Below are 17,437 nucleotides of genomic sequence, written 5' to 3'. Positions count from 1 at the left end.
GACACTGAAGACTGGAGGAATGATGCTGAAAATACAGCGGAGCATCACAGAAATACATTACAGTTTACAACATATTCACACAGAAAACAGCTGGTTAAACTGTAATAATATTTCATCATTTTCATTATATTTTTATCAAATAAATGCAGCGCTGCTGAGCAGAATAGACTTTCAAAAACTGTAAAACCCTAAACTTTTAAACAGTAAATCTCCACATATTTGCCTAGACGTGTGGAAAAAGTTTTTTACCGGACAACAAAATAAATGCTTCTTAGGAAAATGATTTGTAGAATTTGGCATGACATCGCCCCTCAGGCCTTCACTGAAAGCCCTGAACCCTGACCTCAGATCAGATCTGTCATCCAGCTGGTCTTCAACAGCTCCGTCTAACACTGATCTGGGATCAGAGCACTTTTGGTGTCTCTGTCTCACTCTCTGTGGAAGCAGTGAGTCACAGACCTTCACAAAGCCTTCTTCAAATGCCAAACAAAGGGCTGTCTTTAGGTTTATTATTGCTGGATCTGCTCTTACCCGCTCACATCAGATCAGAGGAAAGCCTCTCTGAAGCTGGTTTCACTACACCTCCAGGCTTCTCTGATGCAGCTCAAGTCTGAGTGAAATAAATCCCTGAGTGAAGAGACACAGCAGCAGCTGGACCACACCAATGACAGAGAACACATCACCTACCGATCTTTCTTTGTGGAAAACATCATTGCTGTCTGTTTCTGGACCGCTGTTAGAAAGTCTGTCCGTTTGCATTTATTTGCATGCCTGACCTTTTCTTCTGACACTGTTTTCCATAAACACATCCCATATTTTTCCCTGTAACTCACACTGAAGGTCATTACAATGCCACCTGTCAGTATTCAATGTAGCGGGGGCCTTAAGTCAAAGGATTAAAGCATTCATCAATGCAGCAAAACTTGGAGAATTGGGTGATGCATTCAACACAGTAAAACACATTTTTATAGACTTTTAAATGAGCAAAAAAAGGGATTTTTAAATTTATTTTTTGGTATGCAAATAACAAATAGTTGCTTTATGATTTGCATTTATTTATTTGCCATAAACAATTTACAACACATTTTATCAGTGTGTGCTTTTGGCGGTAAAGAGTAAACATCAACACTTCTCAGACATTACCAAAAAAGGAAATGTGATTAAAAAAAAAAGTAATTTAACATAATTGAACAAAGTGTGTTCTAGAGTCTCTAAACGATGCAGACAGCCTAAAATGATGAATAGCCACACAATTTCAAGAGAAACATCCAACTCAGAAATGCCATTGCTCTGTTGATGCTGTGTACGACTGAGAATCAGACCATTACAGACGCTCACAGTCGAGAAGATCTTTACTCTGCTGAAACATGTTCTCATGGGACACAGCTGAACATGTTCATTCTCACTGTGACAGGGTTACATCACAGTGTTTAAAGAGGTAAACTCCATCTGATGAAAACATGACCCTGTCCCTCTTCACACACACACACACACATCTATAAACGCTCTCTTCGGCCAGTAAAAACAGATGAAAGTCAACATACCTGCACCCTGTCAGCTCTCCTCCGCTCTCTCTCTCTCTCAGTCACTCCAGTTCTCTAAATATTTGGCCGTTCCATTTTTTTGTTCTCTTGAACTTGAAAAACCGGTTGGATGACATGACCGAACCCTGAGGAACCCCGTCATCTTTCTGTCATAACACTGAGCTCTGCTGCCTTGATCAATGACTGCTGCTTTCATAACAGCAATCATAATCAAAATCATACTGACTATTTGTTGATATACACACAATATGTGACAGGACAGAAGGCAAAGTCATGGAAAATTTTCTTTAATTTCTTTCTTTCACTTGGATGGGTGAAATGCAGAGCACAATTCTGAATATCAGAACAAACTAAATTAATAAATTATTGTTTTGTTCCAATGCATGAGTTTATTTCTTCTGGGAACACATACACAAAGAAATTTTGAAGAATGTTAGGAATCAAACAACAATTAACTCTATTGAGTTTCATTTCATAGACAAAAAAAAAAAAACTTTCTCAAACAGCTTCATGTAAATGATTATATCATTAATGTAAATGAACGAGAAGGTTTGCTGTAGTCAGCTTTTCCACTCATTATTCATGTCAAAGGTTGCTTGTCAGTTTCTTCTTTGCACATCCTTGTTTCTTGTTTCTTTCGATGCAAGGAAAGGAAACTGAAGATGGAAAAATCCAAAGAAGTTTGGGACTCAAAGGTTTTGTTGAAATCTGGGAAAAAAATTGACATTCATAATTCATATTCTAAAGCAAGATGCGCTGTTGTGATTTTTTGTTTTAATAAAAATATGGTTTCAGCATGTGATAGTGATTCCTCCAGATCTGTTCCAGTGGCGATGTCCAAGAACTAATACATCTTTCCATCATGTTTGAGTCTGATCTGTGTCCGGCTGAAGAGCTGAAGGATGAACGAGGCATACTGAAGCAGAAAAGGGATAGTGCACCCAAAAATGACATCATAGGTGTATATGACTTTCTTCTTTCAGATGAACCCAACTGGAGTTATATTAAAAACTGCCATGACTCTTCCTAGCTTTATAATGGCAGTGAATGGGTGTTATTTTTCAGTAGTCCAAGTAGAGTGCCTCCATCCATGTTCACCACCAGAGGTCGCTCACCTTCTTTTTTTTTTTCTACTCACATTTTATCATAGTTGTTTTTGTTGTTGTTGTTGTTTTCAAACACGATTTTGAGAAAATTGTGTGTTAATTACATATTTATTCACCCTTGTGTCATTCCAAACCTACATTACAAAAAAAAAAAAAAAGAAAGAAAAAAACTTTGTAAAATAACTAATCCATGTCATATTATTTTAAAACAATATTTTATTTATTAAATATGTTGCATCCTCATGAAGGTATTTTCCAAAACAAATGTTCTTATCTGTGTTATATGTTGTATTATCTTTGAAAAAACATATAATATGTTTGAAGCTGTTTGCATTTTATGCGTTCATCTAAGGAATATCACAAGCAATTTATTATATAGTGACGATACTGCAAAGGTGCATGCTGGGAGTTTGCTTGACTACTCTTGAGCTTTAAAGAGAAATCAAATCACTGCCTTCAAGAAACATCTAAACTCAGCTCCTGGCACGGCACACACACACACACACACACACACACACACTCACACACGCACGCACGCACACACACACACACACACACACACACACACACACACACACACACTGTATTCTGTGAAAGGTCTCTGGGTGGTTCTCCTCGGGACGGTTGACATGTCATCGGCTCATTTCCCTGATCTGCTGATGTTTGCATAATAGTCTTTAAGAAGAGATCATTGAGTGAACACACACACATCTGTGCACACAATTATTTCTCCACAGTCACAGGGTCACCGTCTGAAGCCATGGGTCCAGAGATCAATCTCGTGTTGTTTGTTTGGGGTATGTACCTATGCATCGTTCACTAAATATTCTCTCGCATGACTTTAAAAATATAGTTGAAATTAGTTTAATTTGTTTATCAAGTTAATGGAAAAACATGCCATTATTACATCACTTTTACACACTTGTGAACCGTGAACATGTCAATCGTGGAAAAACCTACTGGAAGTTGATCTACTTTTATTAATTCCTTTCAACTTGAATCCACTTTCACTCAAATTAGTTTACTATTCTGCAGCCTGTTTGCTTTTTGGACTTAAAATCTCTGCTCTTCCACAGGGACGTGCATCTCATCTGTGATCTCCAAGCAGTTTCTCTTCATCAAGCAGGCGAAGACCTTCTCTGATGCCCAGGTCTACTGCAGACAGTTTCACGGTGATCTGGCGAGCGTTGAAGACACGGCGGACTTCAGCCGTCTGCAGGCCGTGGTGAGCGGGGTCACAGATCCGGGCGTGTGGATCGGACTGAAGAGAGGCGAGCTGCACTGGATCTGGTCTCTGTCCGACAGAGCTTTCTACAGGGAAGGAGAAGCTGAATACAGACGCTGGAAAGCAGGACAGCTGGACAACGCCGGAGGACATGAAAACTGTGGTGCTCTCGACAGCAATGGGGAGTTTTGGGATGTCCCCTGTACAAATCAATTTCCCTTCATTTGCTATGATGGTAAGGACACAGTAAAACAATTCACTGCTCTTCTGCCCCAGTATTTCTACCTCAAAAAAAAAAAAAAATAATAATAATAAAAAATCAGCCCTAAATTTAAGATTTGAACTGCATATAAAATGTAAATTAATTTGCATTAAAACATAATTTGTAAAATAACATAAAATAATAAAAAATAATGTGATGCATATTCGGTGAAACCAGTCTTATTTTAGTATCCTGTTCTTTAAATTAGTTTTACATTTTTTACTTTATTTTATGTTAGAGTTAGCATATATATATATATATATAATTTTATTTTTTATTCTGATATGTTTTGTATCTTATATTAGTTATTTTAGTAGATACTGAAATGTAGCCTTGCCTTAATTTTTTTTTTTCTTTCTGGTTTTAGTTTTAGCAAACAATAATGACCTTTTCTGAAAGCGGTCAGATTTCTGTAATAGTGTTTTAAATGCACAATAACCAGATTTATATATTTATCATTAATAAATCCAGTCAGTTCTAATCTCATGCATTTCATTTTAACTGAATATTGCTGGGTTCACAGCTAGCCACATGTTTGACCATGTTCATACTTTTTAACAGAATAAATGTCATTGATTTCACAATTAATAGATTTATGCTGGTTTGAAAATATGATCAAGTCAAATCGATTTAGTTTTTAAAGAAATCTTACCTGTTTTATGACTCAGGTTTTTTAAGTTTATTAATTAGTTAAAACTGTGTAATCCAAATGGATGCCAATTTTATATGCAATTTATATCTTACATAAAACTTAAAAAATCCTAAATATCTCATATTTCACTTCTGTTTTTAGGACCATTTAGAAATTAATTAATTTGATATTAGAAATGATTTACATAAAATTTTATTGTAACATGAAAATAACTAATATAGGATAGTTTTGACACATATATTTTGTTGTAGTATTTTCTGATTACTTTCTGATTTAAAACATTAGAATGCATTATAATAATGAGATTTTTGATAGATTTGATCTGAGTTTGATTAAATGAGTTGTTTTCCAAACTAGTAAATATTTGGGAATTCAGATACACAGCATTTTATTGATGTGTTATGAGTCCCCAAGCCTTGTTTCGTGTGTTTTCAGTGTATTTTCCCAGTCCCAGTACTGAACGTACAGTATGTTATTGTATCACAGGAAATGTCCCCCAGAGGTACGTGTATGTCAGTGCAGGTAAGAGCTGGAGCGACGCGCAGACACTCTGCAGACAGACACACACAGATCTGGTCAGCGTGAGGAACCTGGACGAGAACCAGCAGCTGCAGAATTTGGTGCATGGTACTCCGGTGTTCATCGGTCTGTATAAAGATGCTTTCAGATGGACGGATAACAGCAGCTCCATGATCAGACACTGGTCCGTCGGCGAGCCTGATGGCAGTGGAGCTTGTGTTTTGCACAGTCTCTCAAACACATGGTCCGATGAGAACTGTGACCAAACAAGACCGTTCATCTGTGAGGACGGTGAGCTGCTTTTACAACACACTCTGATCAAAGTCCCCATGAAGCTGAAGCTCCATTAAGAACTAATGTAGGGCAGGACTTGGCTCTGTTGTTGATTGGATCTTGAGGTGTGGGCGTGTCTCTCAAAAATGCAGGGGCGGGGCTTAAACGAGGAGGATTCTGAATTTAGTCAACGTTATGAGGTCATCCAAGATGTGGATGAGTTTCTTCATTAGGTTTGTAGTGTCTCATCAATGGATGCTCTGCAGTGAATGGGTGCCGTCAGAATGAGAGTCCAAAACAGCTGATAAAAGCATCCCAATAATCCACAGCACTCCAGTCCATCAGTGAACATCTGGAGAAGACAAAAGATGAAACACATCCAGCATTAAGATGATTTTAACTTAAATATAAGTGTTAAAAATGTCTTTAATCAGCTGTTTGGACTCTCATTCTGACGGCACCCATTCACTGCAGAGCATCCATTGATGAGACACTGATGCAATGCTACATTTCTACAAATCTGATGAAAAACTCATCCTGATCTCTGATGACCTAAGGGTGAGCACATATTAAGATAATTTTCATCTTTGGGGGAGCTATTCCTTTAAATAAATTATTAAACATGGAAAAATAGGTAGGTGAACACGCATGGTAATCTGATAATCGGATCTCAAACTGTTCCTACAGGAGTGAAGATGCAGATACTGAGAATGAAGCTGAGATCAGGTCAGAATATGGATGATCCTGTGATGAAGGTGTCCGTCGTGCAGAAGGTAAGTCTGATTGAGTTCTGCTTGTGTGATCGAGCCCAGCACCAGTATCTGTGTCACTTAACTCACTGTGTCACTTATAATCTCAGATCCAGCAGAAACTCATGAGTCTGGGAATGCCTACTGATGCCAAACTACAGTGGAGAGTTCAGTCGGACGGCGAGATCTTCCTCCCGCTGGAGAAGGACATGAATTCACAGAAATAACATGCCGAAAAGACCATTGGTTTAGATGTACTATTCTGACTAAAAATTACACTTTTGTTATAAACTATTTTAGTTTCTTTGTTCTGCAAATCCTTTTCTGATTTCATGATCGCTTTCTTTGAAATGTTTGTTTAGGCACTTTGCATGTATCAAGCAAATAAGCTGTTCTCTTTGATTTGCATTGTTAATGGAAGAGGATTTTATTAGGAGGAATATTTTAAACACATTTAAAACTTTGAATTTTTCCAGTCAAATATTTTTGCATCCACCATTAACGTCAATGTTTTTCTGGACAGTGATTTTTTTTCTGCAGGTAAATTTATTTAAATAAAACATGGTTTCATCACATATTTGAAACTATTTCAAAGTCTTATTTCCCAAATCCCTATGCTATTTCAGCTAATGAAAACATAAATATTATATTAAATGTACTTTAACTAACCTAACAGGCGAGAATAATCAACATAAAGTGCAACCAATGAACAAGTGATTTCAAGACTTCGTCTTTCTCATTGAGTCAACTTTCAAAACTTTCAAAAACCAACATGAGCACACAAACTTGGTGCAAGGGTTTTAAAATACTGATTGATTAAAGCAAATTTTTCTTCAATAAAGTCTTTTAAATGTATTCATAACATCAACTTACAGATTGTGTTAAAGCAGCTTTACAATGTTAAACAGCTTAAAGGTGTGTTGATAATGCAAGAGGACAATAGAAAACAGTCAGTTTTTCAGTCAAAGTCAGTTCATGATGATTCACTAATGCCGTCATTCAGTTCAGCTCTCCTCCAGTAGTGTCTTAAAAGCAGAAGGCTTGATCCCCCCTGACAGGGGGTCAGACGGAAAGTAGCCTGCATATAATATGGAGGTAAACTTGTACAGTAAATATAAAGATGCACTGACTGATTTTAAACTGTAATTTTTGCAGCTCCAGAAATGGATAATCTATGATTTATTGAATAATTTATTCAGAATCAGCATTGGCTGGACGAAAGCAAATTAGTATACTTGAAAGTTTTTACTTACAAATGAAGATAACGTAGTGCAAATAATATCGGAGGAAGAAAACTATTAATGTCTCAACTCGAGCAATAGAGCTAACCCCCCCCCCCCCCACCCCCCACCCGCCTCATAAATCCTGATGATATCTCCCAAGGGTAACATATAAAGCTTGCAGAGTAGCGGCCCTAGTACTGAGCCTTGAGGTACTCCATACTGCACTTGTGATCGATATGATACATCTTCATTCAGTGCTGTGAAATTGATGGAGGTCATTTAAGTATGATTTAAACCATGCTAATGCACTTCCATTAATGCCAACAAAATTGCACATTTTGGACCTAGCTTTATCCAATTAATTTGCACATAACATTTCAGAAAACTTGTAATACAACAAACAATTGCAATTCCTAATGTAAACGATCTACTGGGTGAGTATGGTTATAATCTATAGGATATTTTATACCCCATTCACTCATATAGCTCACTATGTATGCAGCAGCAGTGGTGCAATAGCGCCCTCTGCTGGTACACAGCACAAGTGCGCTGTGGATATTCAGTTTTTAAAAAGTGTTCAAATTGATCATATAAAATATCAAGTAAACTTTAGGTGCAGATGTAGTTCTTAATAAATATTAAACTATTTAATCAGTTTGAATATAATACTGAAACAAATCAATAAAAAATGACTCCATAGGTTGAATCAACAGGTCTGATGTGTTTTAAATAGATTACCTGCAACACAAATTCACAGACAACCTGATTTACGTAGCTGTTTAATAGGGACAGAGCGCATTAATGAACATCTGCATAAAAATACAAAATGTAAACATTTCAGAGCATAGCGACATTGCTGATGTACATCCGTCGTCCCTGAAGGAAAACCATGAAAACAAGACAAATGTCTAAGTAAACTCTTTAAGGCATATTCTTTGCTTGATTTGGTCTCTTACACTCGTCATATTTTTATTGTCCTTACATCATGTGAAAATAAATAGTATCAAGCGTTGATATTTCAGATTAAAACTCCTAAAAGCACATTCTAAAGCACAACTGCAGTTAATAAAAAATTGTAAAAGTTCATAAAAACTCATTCACACTCATTGAATATAAATTACGTAAATTATAAATTATGAAAGCACATTGGGAGTTAAATAGCTCTGGAATCGTAAGAAATGATGATTAAATTCTTATGTATTGCTCAGTACACAATATTTCCAGACGCTGGCCGTCCCTGTCTTCCTCTGCTCGTCTCAGTTCATTCCTGTTGTTCCAGGATGAGGTCTGTGAGTCGGCTGACGTCTCTGATCCTCGGGTGACACTGCAGGATCATGATAATCACGCTCTCCTGGCCAGGAAAGATCGTCACTAAACCCTGCAGCAGCTTCAGTGTCTCCTCCGCCGTCCTCTCCCTGACCTCCTGACGCCCCTCGCCCTCATCCCACTGACCTCTGCCTGACCCCTGACCTCTGCTGGGACCCCCCGGTGTCCGGTCTCGAAAGCGCAGCACTTCGGTGTGAGCGTGCAGCGTGGCAGGCCGATGAGGAGAGGACGCGGATGCACCTGCGTATGAGTGACTGCCTGGGACAGGTAAACTACTGCCGAGGCACAGGCACACAAACACAACACAATGGGTTTTTTGTTGTTGTCATAATTTAGAGAACATATAGCACATAGATTGTTTCAAAAAATGGTGTTCTACAGAAAAAAGGCATCATTTGGTAAATCTCCTAAACTACAAAACCCAACAGTCCCCTTAAATCACCATGTTTGCATTTTCAGCTTAAATATTACCCAACGGTGAAAACACATAATACTGATGGAAAATACTAAATACTTGTGGCCATTTAGTTTGCAATCCCTGCCTAAATATAATCGTATAATAATTCTTCATATTTAAATATATTAATAATGCATTGCTTTTTTGTGTCAAAAGTATAATCATGTACAGTACCGTTCAAAAGTTTGGGGTCGTAAGATCTATTTAGTTTTATTCAATTATTACACAAAAATATTGAGCAGCACAACGGTGTTCAACACAGATAATAATCAGAAATGTTTCTTGAGCAGTAAATCATCATATTATTCTGATTTCTGAAGATCACGTGACTCTGAAGACTGGAGGAATGATGCTGAAAATACAGTTTTGATGAGCAGAAGAGACCTCTTTCTTTACCAACCCCAAACTTCTGGACAGCAGAGCACATCATTTGAGTCCAAAATCTCTAGAAGACAGTGGATGTTAGCACCTGTTGTGTTTATGAAGGAAGTCTCTCAGATGAGGACCACCGCGGCCCAAAGGATCGTCAGGTAACATGAAAAGATCGCCGGCAAACACGTACTGAAGCAAACTGAAACAACACTTCCATCAGTGAATGACCACGACTGAGACAGATATAAAACCCTGTTCACCACACGAACCCTAGTGAGCTACCCTCAAAAGAATCGTTTTAAGATGCTTCAGGAAAGCTTCAATTATGAAGATCTCCCTTTCCACATAGAACAATCATAATATACTAGTTTAGTCTGAGATGGGATGACTGTGAATATAACCTTTTCTTAATGATGTCTCTCCAGGCGGGCGACTCGTCCACCAGATCTCTCAGGTTGTCATTGGTCACAATCACTCCTTTGGTCTTCTGCGCCAGCTCCAGCATGAATCTAACCAACAATCACTCATTAACTAACGAATCAGCACTGTTTTAGTTTACGCCTCGGCTGCATGCTCTTGCACTCAACTAATATTCAGACCTAAATGTAAGATTTTTGTATGTGAATTGCATGTAAAATATCCGGCTATTTTGTGTTGATTTGAGATGAAATGATTAATTACCGGTCGTCGTATGAGTTGATTCTCTTGCCCTCGACCTCTCTGGATGGAGTGTATTTGAGGAAACCCAGATCACAGAGTTCATTCATGTATTGCCTCTCTACAGAAGACACAGAGTCACATGATGACACACTCGCTGCGGTCTCAACACACTGAGATGTGAAGGCATAGAGTGAGCTTCACCTTTAACCTTTGAGTTGCTCTTCTGTCTCCACTGAGGGACGAACACGGTGATCTCACGATGACCTCTCGTCCAAAACTGCTGCACGGCCAGAGCGATGCCTCGACAGGAGAAAAACACCCCCAAACCGTGACTGCAGAAGACAGGCATCAGATTCACACGTTCATGTACAATTCTTAAATCAAGATACATTTACTGGAGATGAAAAATCTTTACTGGATATGAAGTCTTGTTTCAAATTTACCTGAATTTACAAATTAAACAAGAACAAATATCAGAGAAATAGGTGCCCGAAAAATTATTCAAAGATTAAACATCTATTTCCCTGATCCCATTGGCATATACAGGTTTATCAATTTTCACTGAATTTTGACCAGCTTTTTATTAAACCAGACTCAATAACATGTCTTCTCACAGGATAGTTAAAAGAAAACATCCAAAATTCACTTTTAAGTGTTATATCCATCAGTAGATTTCAAATACAGAACATAACTTTAAAGCCATTTTCTCAAAACATGTTTCTTTCTCTACTTCAGCAGAAGTTAAATGCACCTAAATGTACAGTTCCCTTTCAAGGGAGCTTCGAACTGCATCCTCTAGGGGGCGCTATGGGGAACCCCTCGTTGTGACCCGTGTCTGAAGCATACATTGAAAAAACACCAACGAGTTCGTCCGAAGCATGGCAGGGAGCTAGAGGACGCAGCATACAAGAATTTTCAACCTGGCTGACATAACATTTTTAAACATTTAACTCAAGAAAACTTGTAATACACAACAATTGTCTCAATGTACTCAGCAATTCGAAGACGGCGATATCTATTAGTAAACATTTTACTGTGTTGACCTGTCGTATCTGGCCTTAACGTGTCATTGCGCAGCTCAAGAAAATGTTTCTTGATTTAAGAATATTTATACAGGAGAACCATTCTGTGTGTAAATGGATTAGAAATGAGTTTTTCATAGCACTGTAGTTTTTAATGGCTACAGCAACAATATATTTAAAAAAGGCTATCAGTCATAAAAAGTACGGAGCCCGCACATGACACGCAGGAAAATATAAGGCTAAATCGTGTGCACGATTTACTAATTCGTTCCCTCAATGTACTAAAACGTCCACACGATTACTATAGTGTTCCCACGATTTACTATTGCGTTCACGATTTACTAAAACAATTTATTTATTTTTTCTTGCATGTCATGTGCGGGGCTTCGAAAAAAAGATATCAGTCACATCATCTTAAATTCTGATCAATACTTGCTACACTTTAAGTACAACACACTAGAGATGGACTGTTGACAGACAGGAATGCATATGATGCCTTTTGCGAGAATCAGGGAGTCTGTGTTCTCATTCTGACCACTAGAAGGCACACCATCTCGTGGTTTTTACCTCATTGCGACATTGCTCCCATCGATGATGATCTGACGCAGCATGGGGTCACCAGGCTCGTCCGACAGCTGCAGTTTGAAGGGTGTCTTGAGGCTCTCGAGGAACCGCTGTGATCCCGTGACCACCGATGCTGCACCTGATCTGCCGTGTTGAGGTTTGTGCGGAATGGACTGGTTGGAGATATTTGGGGAACTGAGATCCGGGTTCTGACTGATAGTCCGTGGAGGCAGTTGGACGTGTGAATCCATTGGCTGTACTTCGGAGTCCAAGGTTTCAAAGCAGTATGTCGTCTGCGGTGGTCCTCTCACCGATAAAGGCCTGCCATTAATGTTCACTGGTTTGGATGGGTCTACCTTTGTGGTCCTCATCTCTGCTCCAGCCTTTTCACTCCCGGTGTCGAGATCTGCGACTGTATTTGGACCAATCTTCCAGTCAGCTTTTTTAGAGCCTCCTCTGGTCCTGTTCACCTCTCCTTGTTTCTGCAGTTCCATGAGCAGCTCGTGTGGCTTGAGGTCGGGGAGATTGCTGCACACTTCCATTACTGTCTCTTCGGTGTAGCCACAAGTGGCCGCGGCCTTCTTCAACACATCCAAGACAAAGTCTTCCTCTTTAGCATTGGGTTTTTCTTTACTGGCTTCTAGAATCTGAAGTGCCTCATGCATTTCTCCACCAATTCCCGTCACATTTTGGGACTCGCTGGGGAGGTTCCGCTGGCCGGATTTGTGCTGCTCCTGCTGGATCAAATCCAGAAGCTGCGAGGCTTCTCTGGGACCGGTTCGGGTTAGAACAGCTTGCACCACGTCCTTGGCAAATCCCATTGTGGTGAAGAACATGAGGAGGTGGTCGAAATCCTCTCTGCTCCCCGCGGACAACAGCACAGAGTCATGCGATGGCGTTTTAGATTTGGTTTCTTGTGGCGAACCTTGTTCTGGAGACGCCGGCATCTCAAAGTTTGTTGGGTCAAGGGCCAAGCTTTGAGAAAAAGAGTTGTATGATTTTCTGCTGAAATCATCCGTCCCGTTAATTCTGTGATGGGCAGATTGTAGAAAAAGACCTGGCTGCTTGGAAGGTGAGTTCTCTGCATTATAATTCGATCTCAGCTGCCCCTCAGAGCCTCCAAAATCGATTTCATCAACAGTTCTCTGCATCGCCCACGATCCATTGCCTTTGAACGGGATCAGACCTTCCCCGTCCCGCTTTGCATACGAGTCCAATCCAGACTGTTTGACCAAATCCAGCAGGACCTCTTTCACCAGCACAGGTAACACCAGCAGGTCCAGGGTGTGACGGTCCTCCAGACTCTCCACGATGGCTTTGAAGGCCCGACGTGACTCCAGGGATTCGTGGCCAGCCTCATTGCGCCGTCCCTGGCTGCTCTTGTACTTCTCCAGCAGGTCAGTAATAAAGGAATAGGCTTTCACCACAGGTTCTGCCAGCCCGGTTATGAGGATGATGCCTTGAGATCCCACCTGTAGGACGGGAAAGCACAAGTCATGCATTTGATGCATTATATGTTTATCAAGTAACATCTATTATTATTTTTATTTTTTTTCAATGTAATATTTATTTGCCATTTTATGTAATTTCTTTTGATTTTCATTTTACTATGATTTACATTTATATCTATACGTTTACACAATTTTGTTTCTCTAGTTACATTTATCTTAGATTTTATGCTCTTTTTAATGTTAACTGTTATCTTGCATTTTGTGAATTTTTTTTCCAAGTGATTTTCAAGCTGTTTTTATGTAATGTTCATATTATATGTAATGTTTATATTTTGCATTTTATGCATTTATTGTTACATTTATCCTACATTTTATGCATTTATTAGGTTACATTTATCGTGCATTTTATGCATTTATTGTGTTACATTTATCTTGCATTTTATGCATTTATTGTGTTACATTTATCTTGCATTTTATGCATTTATTATGTTACATTTATCTTGCATTTTATGCATTTATTATGTTACATTTATCTTGCATTTTATGCATTTATTGTGTTACATTTATCTTGCATTTTATGCATTTATTATGTTACATTTATCTTGCATTTTATGCATTTATTGTGTTACATTTATCTTGCATTTTATGCATTTATTATGTTAAATTTATCTTGCATTTTAAGCATTTATTATGTTACATTTATCTTACATTTTATGCATTTATTAGGTTACATTTATCCTGCATTTTATGCATTTATTAGGTTACATTTATCTTGCATTTTATGCATTTATTAGGTTACATTTATCTTGCATTTTATGCATTTATTGTGTTACATTTATCTTGCATTTTATGCATTTGTTATGTTAAATTTATCTTGCATTTTATGCATTTGTTATGTTAAATTTATCTTGCATTTTAAGCATTTATTATGTTACATTTATCCTGCATTTTTATGTAATTTTTTGTTACATCGATCTACTTGATTTTATGCAGTTTGATTTTCTAAGGTAAGATTTATCTTGTTTTATGGATGTTTAGATACGTTTCAAATTTGAGGCCACTGTAGTGTGTCTGTCTCACCTTCTGTTTTTCCTAGTTTCGAGTAACAAAGGTGGTAGAATAACATCTGGATGGAAATATGAATATGGAAATGATGTCATGCGTATTAAAAAAGGTGTTGCTGCAAGGAGGCGGGTGGAACAATGAAGCTTGTTTATGCACCCACCATCTTCAGATATTTGCGCAAGTTTGATCGAAATGGCAATGTTTCATAATCGACGTTTATGAAAAAAATCAGGTTTGGCTCTAATGTTTTTGTGCTGTGCAAAGAAAAGTAATATGTTTACACATAAAAACCTTCAGCTATATATACTTTGAAAAGGGGTTAAAGGGTAGTAGCATTGAAACTATATCAGAAAATACAGCACAGATGGTCTTTAGAAAACCCTTTACTCACCACTATTTGAGCGGAGGAATTTTTAATCAGGCCATCCATAAACAGCCCTTTAGCACCACTGAAGACACAGTGAAGCACTTCAGGAAACTGGACCTCTTGCTGAGCTTCCTGATTGACGACACCTTTCACAAAAAGCTACAAGATGCATAACATATAAGTTGAGTAAACCCTCAGGAATTCGATTAGGAAACATTTCTATTGTAATTATAGCTTTTGCATCCTTAAACCAATACAAGCATCTGTGATGGGAACATGCAGTTCTAGACTTAGACTTGTTATTCCACATCAAGCAGGACTTTATAAATACATGTTGTTGTTGTTGTCGTTGCCGTTTCACTTTAGGTGCACAGAAACTGAAAGTCTTAGAGTGTGAAGCACCTTCGCGGCCTGCACGTCTCCTGAAGCCCCCAGCAGCTGCAGCCAGATCTGACCACTCTGCGCAGACAGAGCGTCCTCTTCTCCGATACTCAGCTTCACCCCAAAGATCCGCTCGACGGTGGGCTGCAGTGCCAGCAGCGCCCCCCTCAACACACCTGCACAGGTGAACTCGTCCTCCATCAGACCTGAGAGAGCCATGATGCAACTCACTGAAAGAGACGTGAGAAGGACACAGTCAACGGTGGAGCTTCAGACGAGAGAGAACAAGAACAAAACTATATAAAGTCCAACTTCAGTATATTAGCAGAAGTTTTTGTTGTTCAGAAGTACTAATCGATTAAATCCCAGGGTCCAAGTAATGTTAATAGCATGTTCATTCAAAGTTATCTGGTCTTTTTTTCATTACTAGTTATAAGTTTCAGATGGTTTGGAGAACATCCAAACTAATGTTCTCATTATGTTCAGAAAACAGTCACATGGAAATCCCAGATAACACAGATGTGGGTTAAAGATCGCTTCAACACAATAACTTTTATAATACTAATAAGTATCTCTGGGTTTTTTTTTTTTTTTTTTTTTGCTCAAAAATGTCAGGGTTTTGATCTCTCAACTTAGAGAACAGATCCTGTTTATTATTATAATGAATATTTAATATTACACTTAAACTTTGACTGTAGCGTAAACATGTTGCATACTAATTGTACTATTTATGAACCTCAAAACATATGTTTGTGTATTTTGTGTTACTCCATGCTGATGTTCAAGTGATGGCACATGTAGTGTACAGAAGGGCCCAAACATAACCTCAAGTCCCCCCACCCACTCCTCAAAAAAAAAAAAAAGAAAGAAAGAAAGAAAAAAGATAATACACCATCACTGAACGTTTTGAGAGAACATTCACAAATATCATTTTAGAACTTAAAGGGAACGTTAGGAATAGCGAGACGTTCTTAGAACATGTTTATATTCGAGTACTATTGGGTTTCGCAATTAAAATCGGTCAAACGATTAAATATAATGTGCTTAACAATTATAACGAACGAAACAGATTCATGATAAAAACTCAACAACGGTGTTAATTAACAAAAACACAAGTATACAACAGAAATGTGTACTTTACATAGAACCGAGCGACTGTAAACAGGCGTCCTTACCATAATCGCGTGAACTTTAAACTGCGCTCTTTCGTGTTTACGAAGCGTCGCGATAAACAATCCGGAGCGAGTCTGAACGCTCTTCTGCGACGATCCAGATTCAGTCCAAATGTAGTCCTGCTCGCTTATAAAAGGCTTCTTTTGGTTTAGAGATCGCTCGTGGTTCCGCGAGACTCGTTGATCCACATTTTGGACAGGTCATGATGATTGTTGATCAAATGAAACCAAAGGGAAACTTTGCGCTGATCTTCTTCTACCGTAATGAACGTAAAGCACGCGCACGGACAGTCTGCTGACGCGCTTTAACGCGTGCTCACAGACATCTACAGGCGTGAAACACTGAAACACGAGGGACATCTGACCAGACACGATTTAAAAACACGTTATATGACTTAATATATGGAAGTGCGTGAAAAATAGAGGGACGCAGGCTTTATTATGGCTTTAGGCAGATACAGTGACATCGTGCGGGAATTTCCACTGACGCAAAGAGCCACATCCGTTTAAAGTCAACAGCAAACATGTTAACCTATAGAAAACTCCCATTGTAATCATTGACCAAAGTTACTTTAAGCTCGTTTACAGGCACAGAACATACAACAAACTTTCTTTCTTCGTTTCAGTTCTGTAGGTTGTATCAGAATGGGTGATAATTTATCATTGTTTGACAGGTTTTGAAACTTAACATTACTAAACATTAGATATTTAGACGGTTCAAAAGCAACATTCATATAAAACAGAATATTCCTTTAATGTTTCTCTAACATAATCGAGGAAAAAAATAAGTTTTAAACATTCAATTTAAACGTTATACGCAGGAAACGCAGTATAAACATTATTTATACATCTCCGTTTCACGTTTGTCTAAGGTTTATTTTAAACTGCTCAGTCTACTGGTTTCAGATGGTTCAGAGAAATTCAAAAGTAACATTTGTTTGCAAAGTTCTAAAATGGAACTCTCTCTTAATGTTTGGAACTTTCAGAATACATTCAGAAGTAACAGTTGTAGACTAATGGGAACGATGGCAACGCGTTCTTAGGAGA

At 38.3% G+C, this 17,437-nt stretch overlaps 2 protein-coding genes across 3 annotated transcripts; one reads left to right on the top strand and one right to left on the bottom strand.

The window, feature by feature from the left end:
• Window positions 1-2,406: 2,406 nt before the first annotated feature.
• LOC113075636 (macrophage mannose receptor 1-like) lies at window positions 2,407-6,557 on the top strand. The gene is made up of 5 exons (XM_026248319.1): window positions 2,407-2,479; window positions 3,727-4,110; window positions 5,276-5,599; window positions 6,269-6,354; window positions 6,441-6,557. Exons 1-5 carry the CDS (start codon window positions 2,407-2,409, stop codon window positions 6,555-6,557), a joined length of 984 nt encoding a protein of 327 aa, XP_026104104.1.
• A 1,757-nt stretch (window positions 6,558-8,314) lies between these two features.
• Window positions 8,315-16,806, bottom strand: LOC113075633 (protein KHNYN-like). 2 transcript variants are annotated; one of them, XM_026248314.1, is made up of 9 exons: window positions 16,394-16,806; window positions 15,240-15,448; window positions 14,862-14,996; window positions 11,958-13,426; window positions 10,570-10,700; window positions 10,390-10,486; window positions 10,110-10,217; window positions 9,806-9,907; window positions 8,315-9,151 (listed from the first exon to the last, which is right to left on the bottom strand). In XM_026248314.1, the coding sequence occupies exons 2-9, from the start codon at window positions 15,435-15,437 to the stop codon at window positions 8,815-8,817; spliced, it is 2,577 nt and encodes an 858-aa protein (XP_026104099.1). In that variant the 5' UTR covers window positions 15,438-15,448; window positions 16,394-16,806; the 3' UTR covers window positions 8,315-8,814. The 2 variants fall into 2 exon arrangements, with proteins under 2 accessions (XP_026104099.1, XP_026104098.1); XM_026248313.1 differs by having other exon boundaries at window positions 8,315-9,154; window positions 16,394-16,803.
• Between the last annotated feature and the right edge of the window lie 631 nt (window positions 16,807-17,437).

This window comes from Carassius auratus, unplaced genomic scaffold (genome assembly GCF_003368295.1).
Source record: "Carassius auratus strain Wakin unplaced genomic scaffold, ASM336829v1 scaf_tig00017342, whole genome shotgun sequence".
Classification (NCBI taxonomy): Eukaryota; Metazoa; Chordata; class Actinopteri; order Cypriniformes; family Cyprinidae; genus Carassius; species Carassius auratus.
Note: the sequence above shows the minus strand (reverse complement) of the source record. Positions and strands in the feature narration are given on the sequence as shown.

Bases quoted from the DNA above. Each gene is read 5' to 3' on its own strand.
- LOC113075636 (XM_026248319.1), top strand. From the start codon at position 2,407: ATGTTTGAGTCTGATCTGTGTCCGGCTGAAGAGCTGAAGGATGAACGA. The intron at 4,111-5,275 runs GTAAGGACACAG...ATTGTATCACAG, and splicing joins TCCCTTCATTTGCTATGATG to GAAATGTCCCCCAGAGGTAC. The intron at 6,355-6,440 runs GTAAGTCTGATT...TTATAATCTCAG, and splicing joins AGGTGTCCGTCGTGCAGAAG to ATCCAGCAGAAACTCATGAG.
- LOC113075633 (XM_026248313.1), bottom strand. From the start codon at position 15,437: ATGGCTCTCTCAGGTCTGATGGAGGACGAGTTCACCTGTGCAGGTGTG. The intron at 10,218-10,389 runs GTAATTAATCAT...ATTGTTGGTTAG, and splicing joins ATCAACTCATACGACGACCG to ATTCATGCTGGAGCTGGCGC. The intron at 9,908-10,109 runs GTTATATTCACA...GTGTTGTTTCAG, and splicing joins AGAGACATCATTAAGAAAAG to TTTGCTTCAGTACGTGTTTG.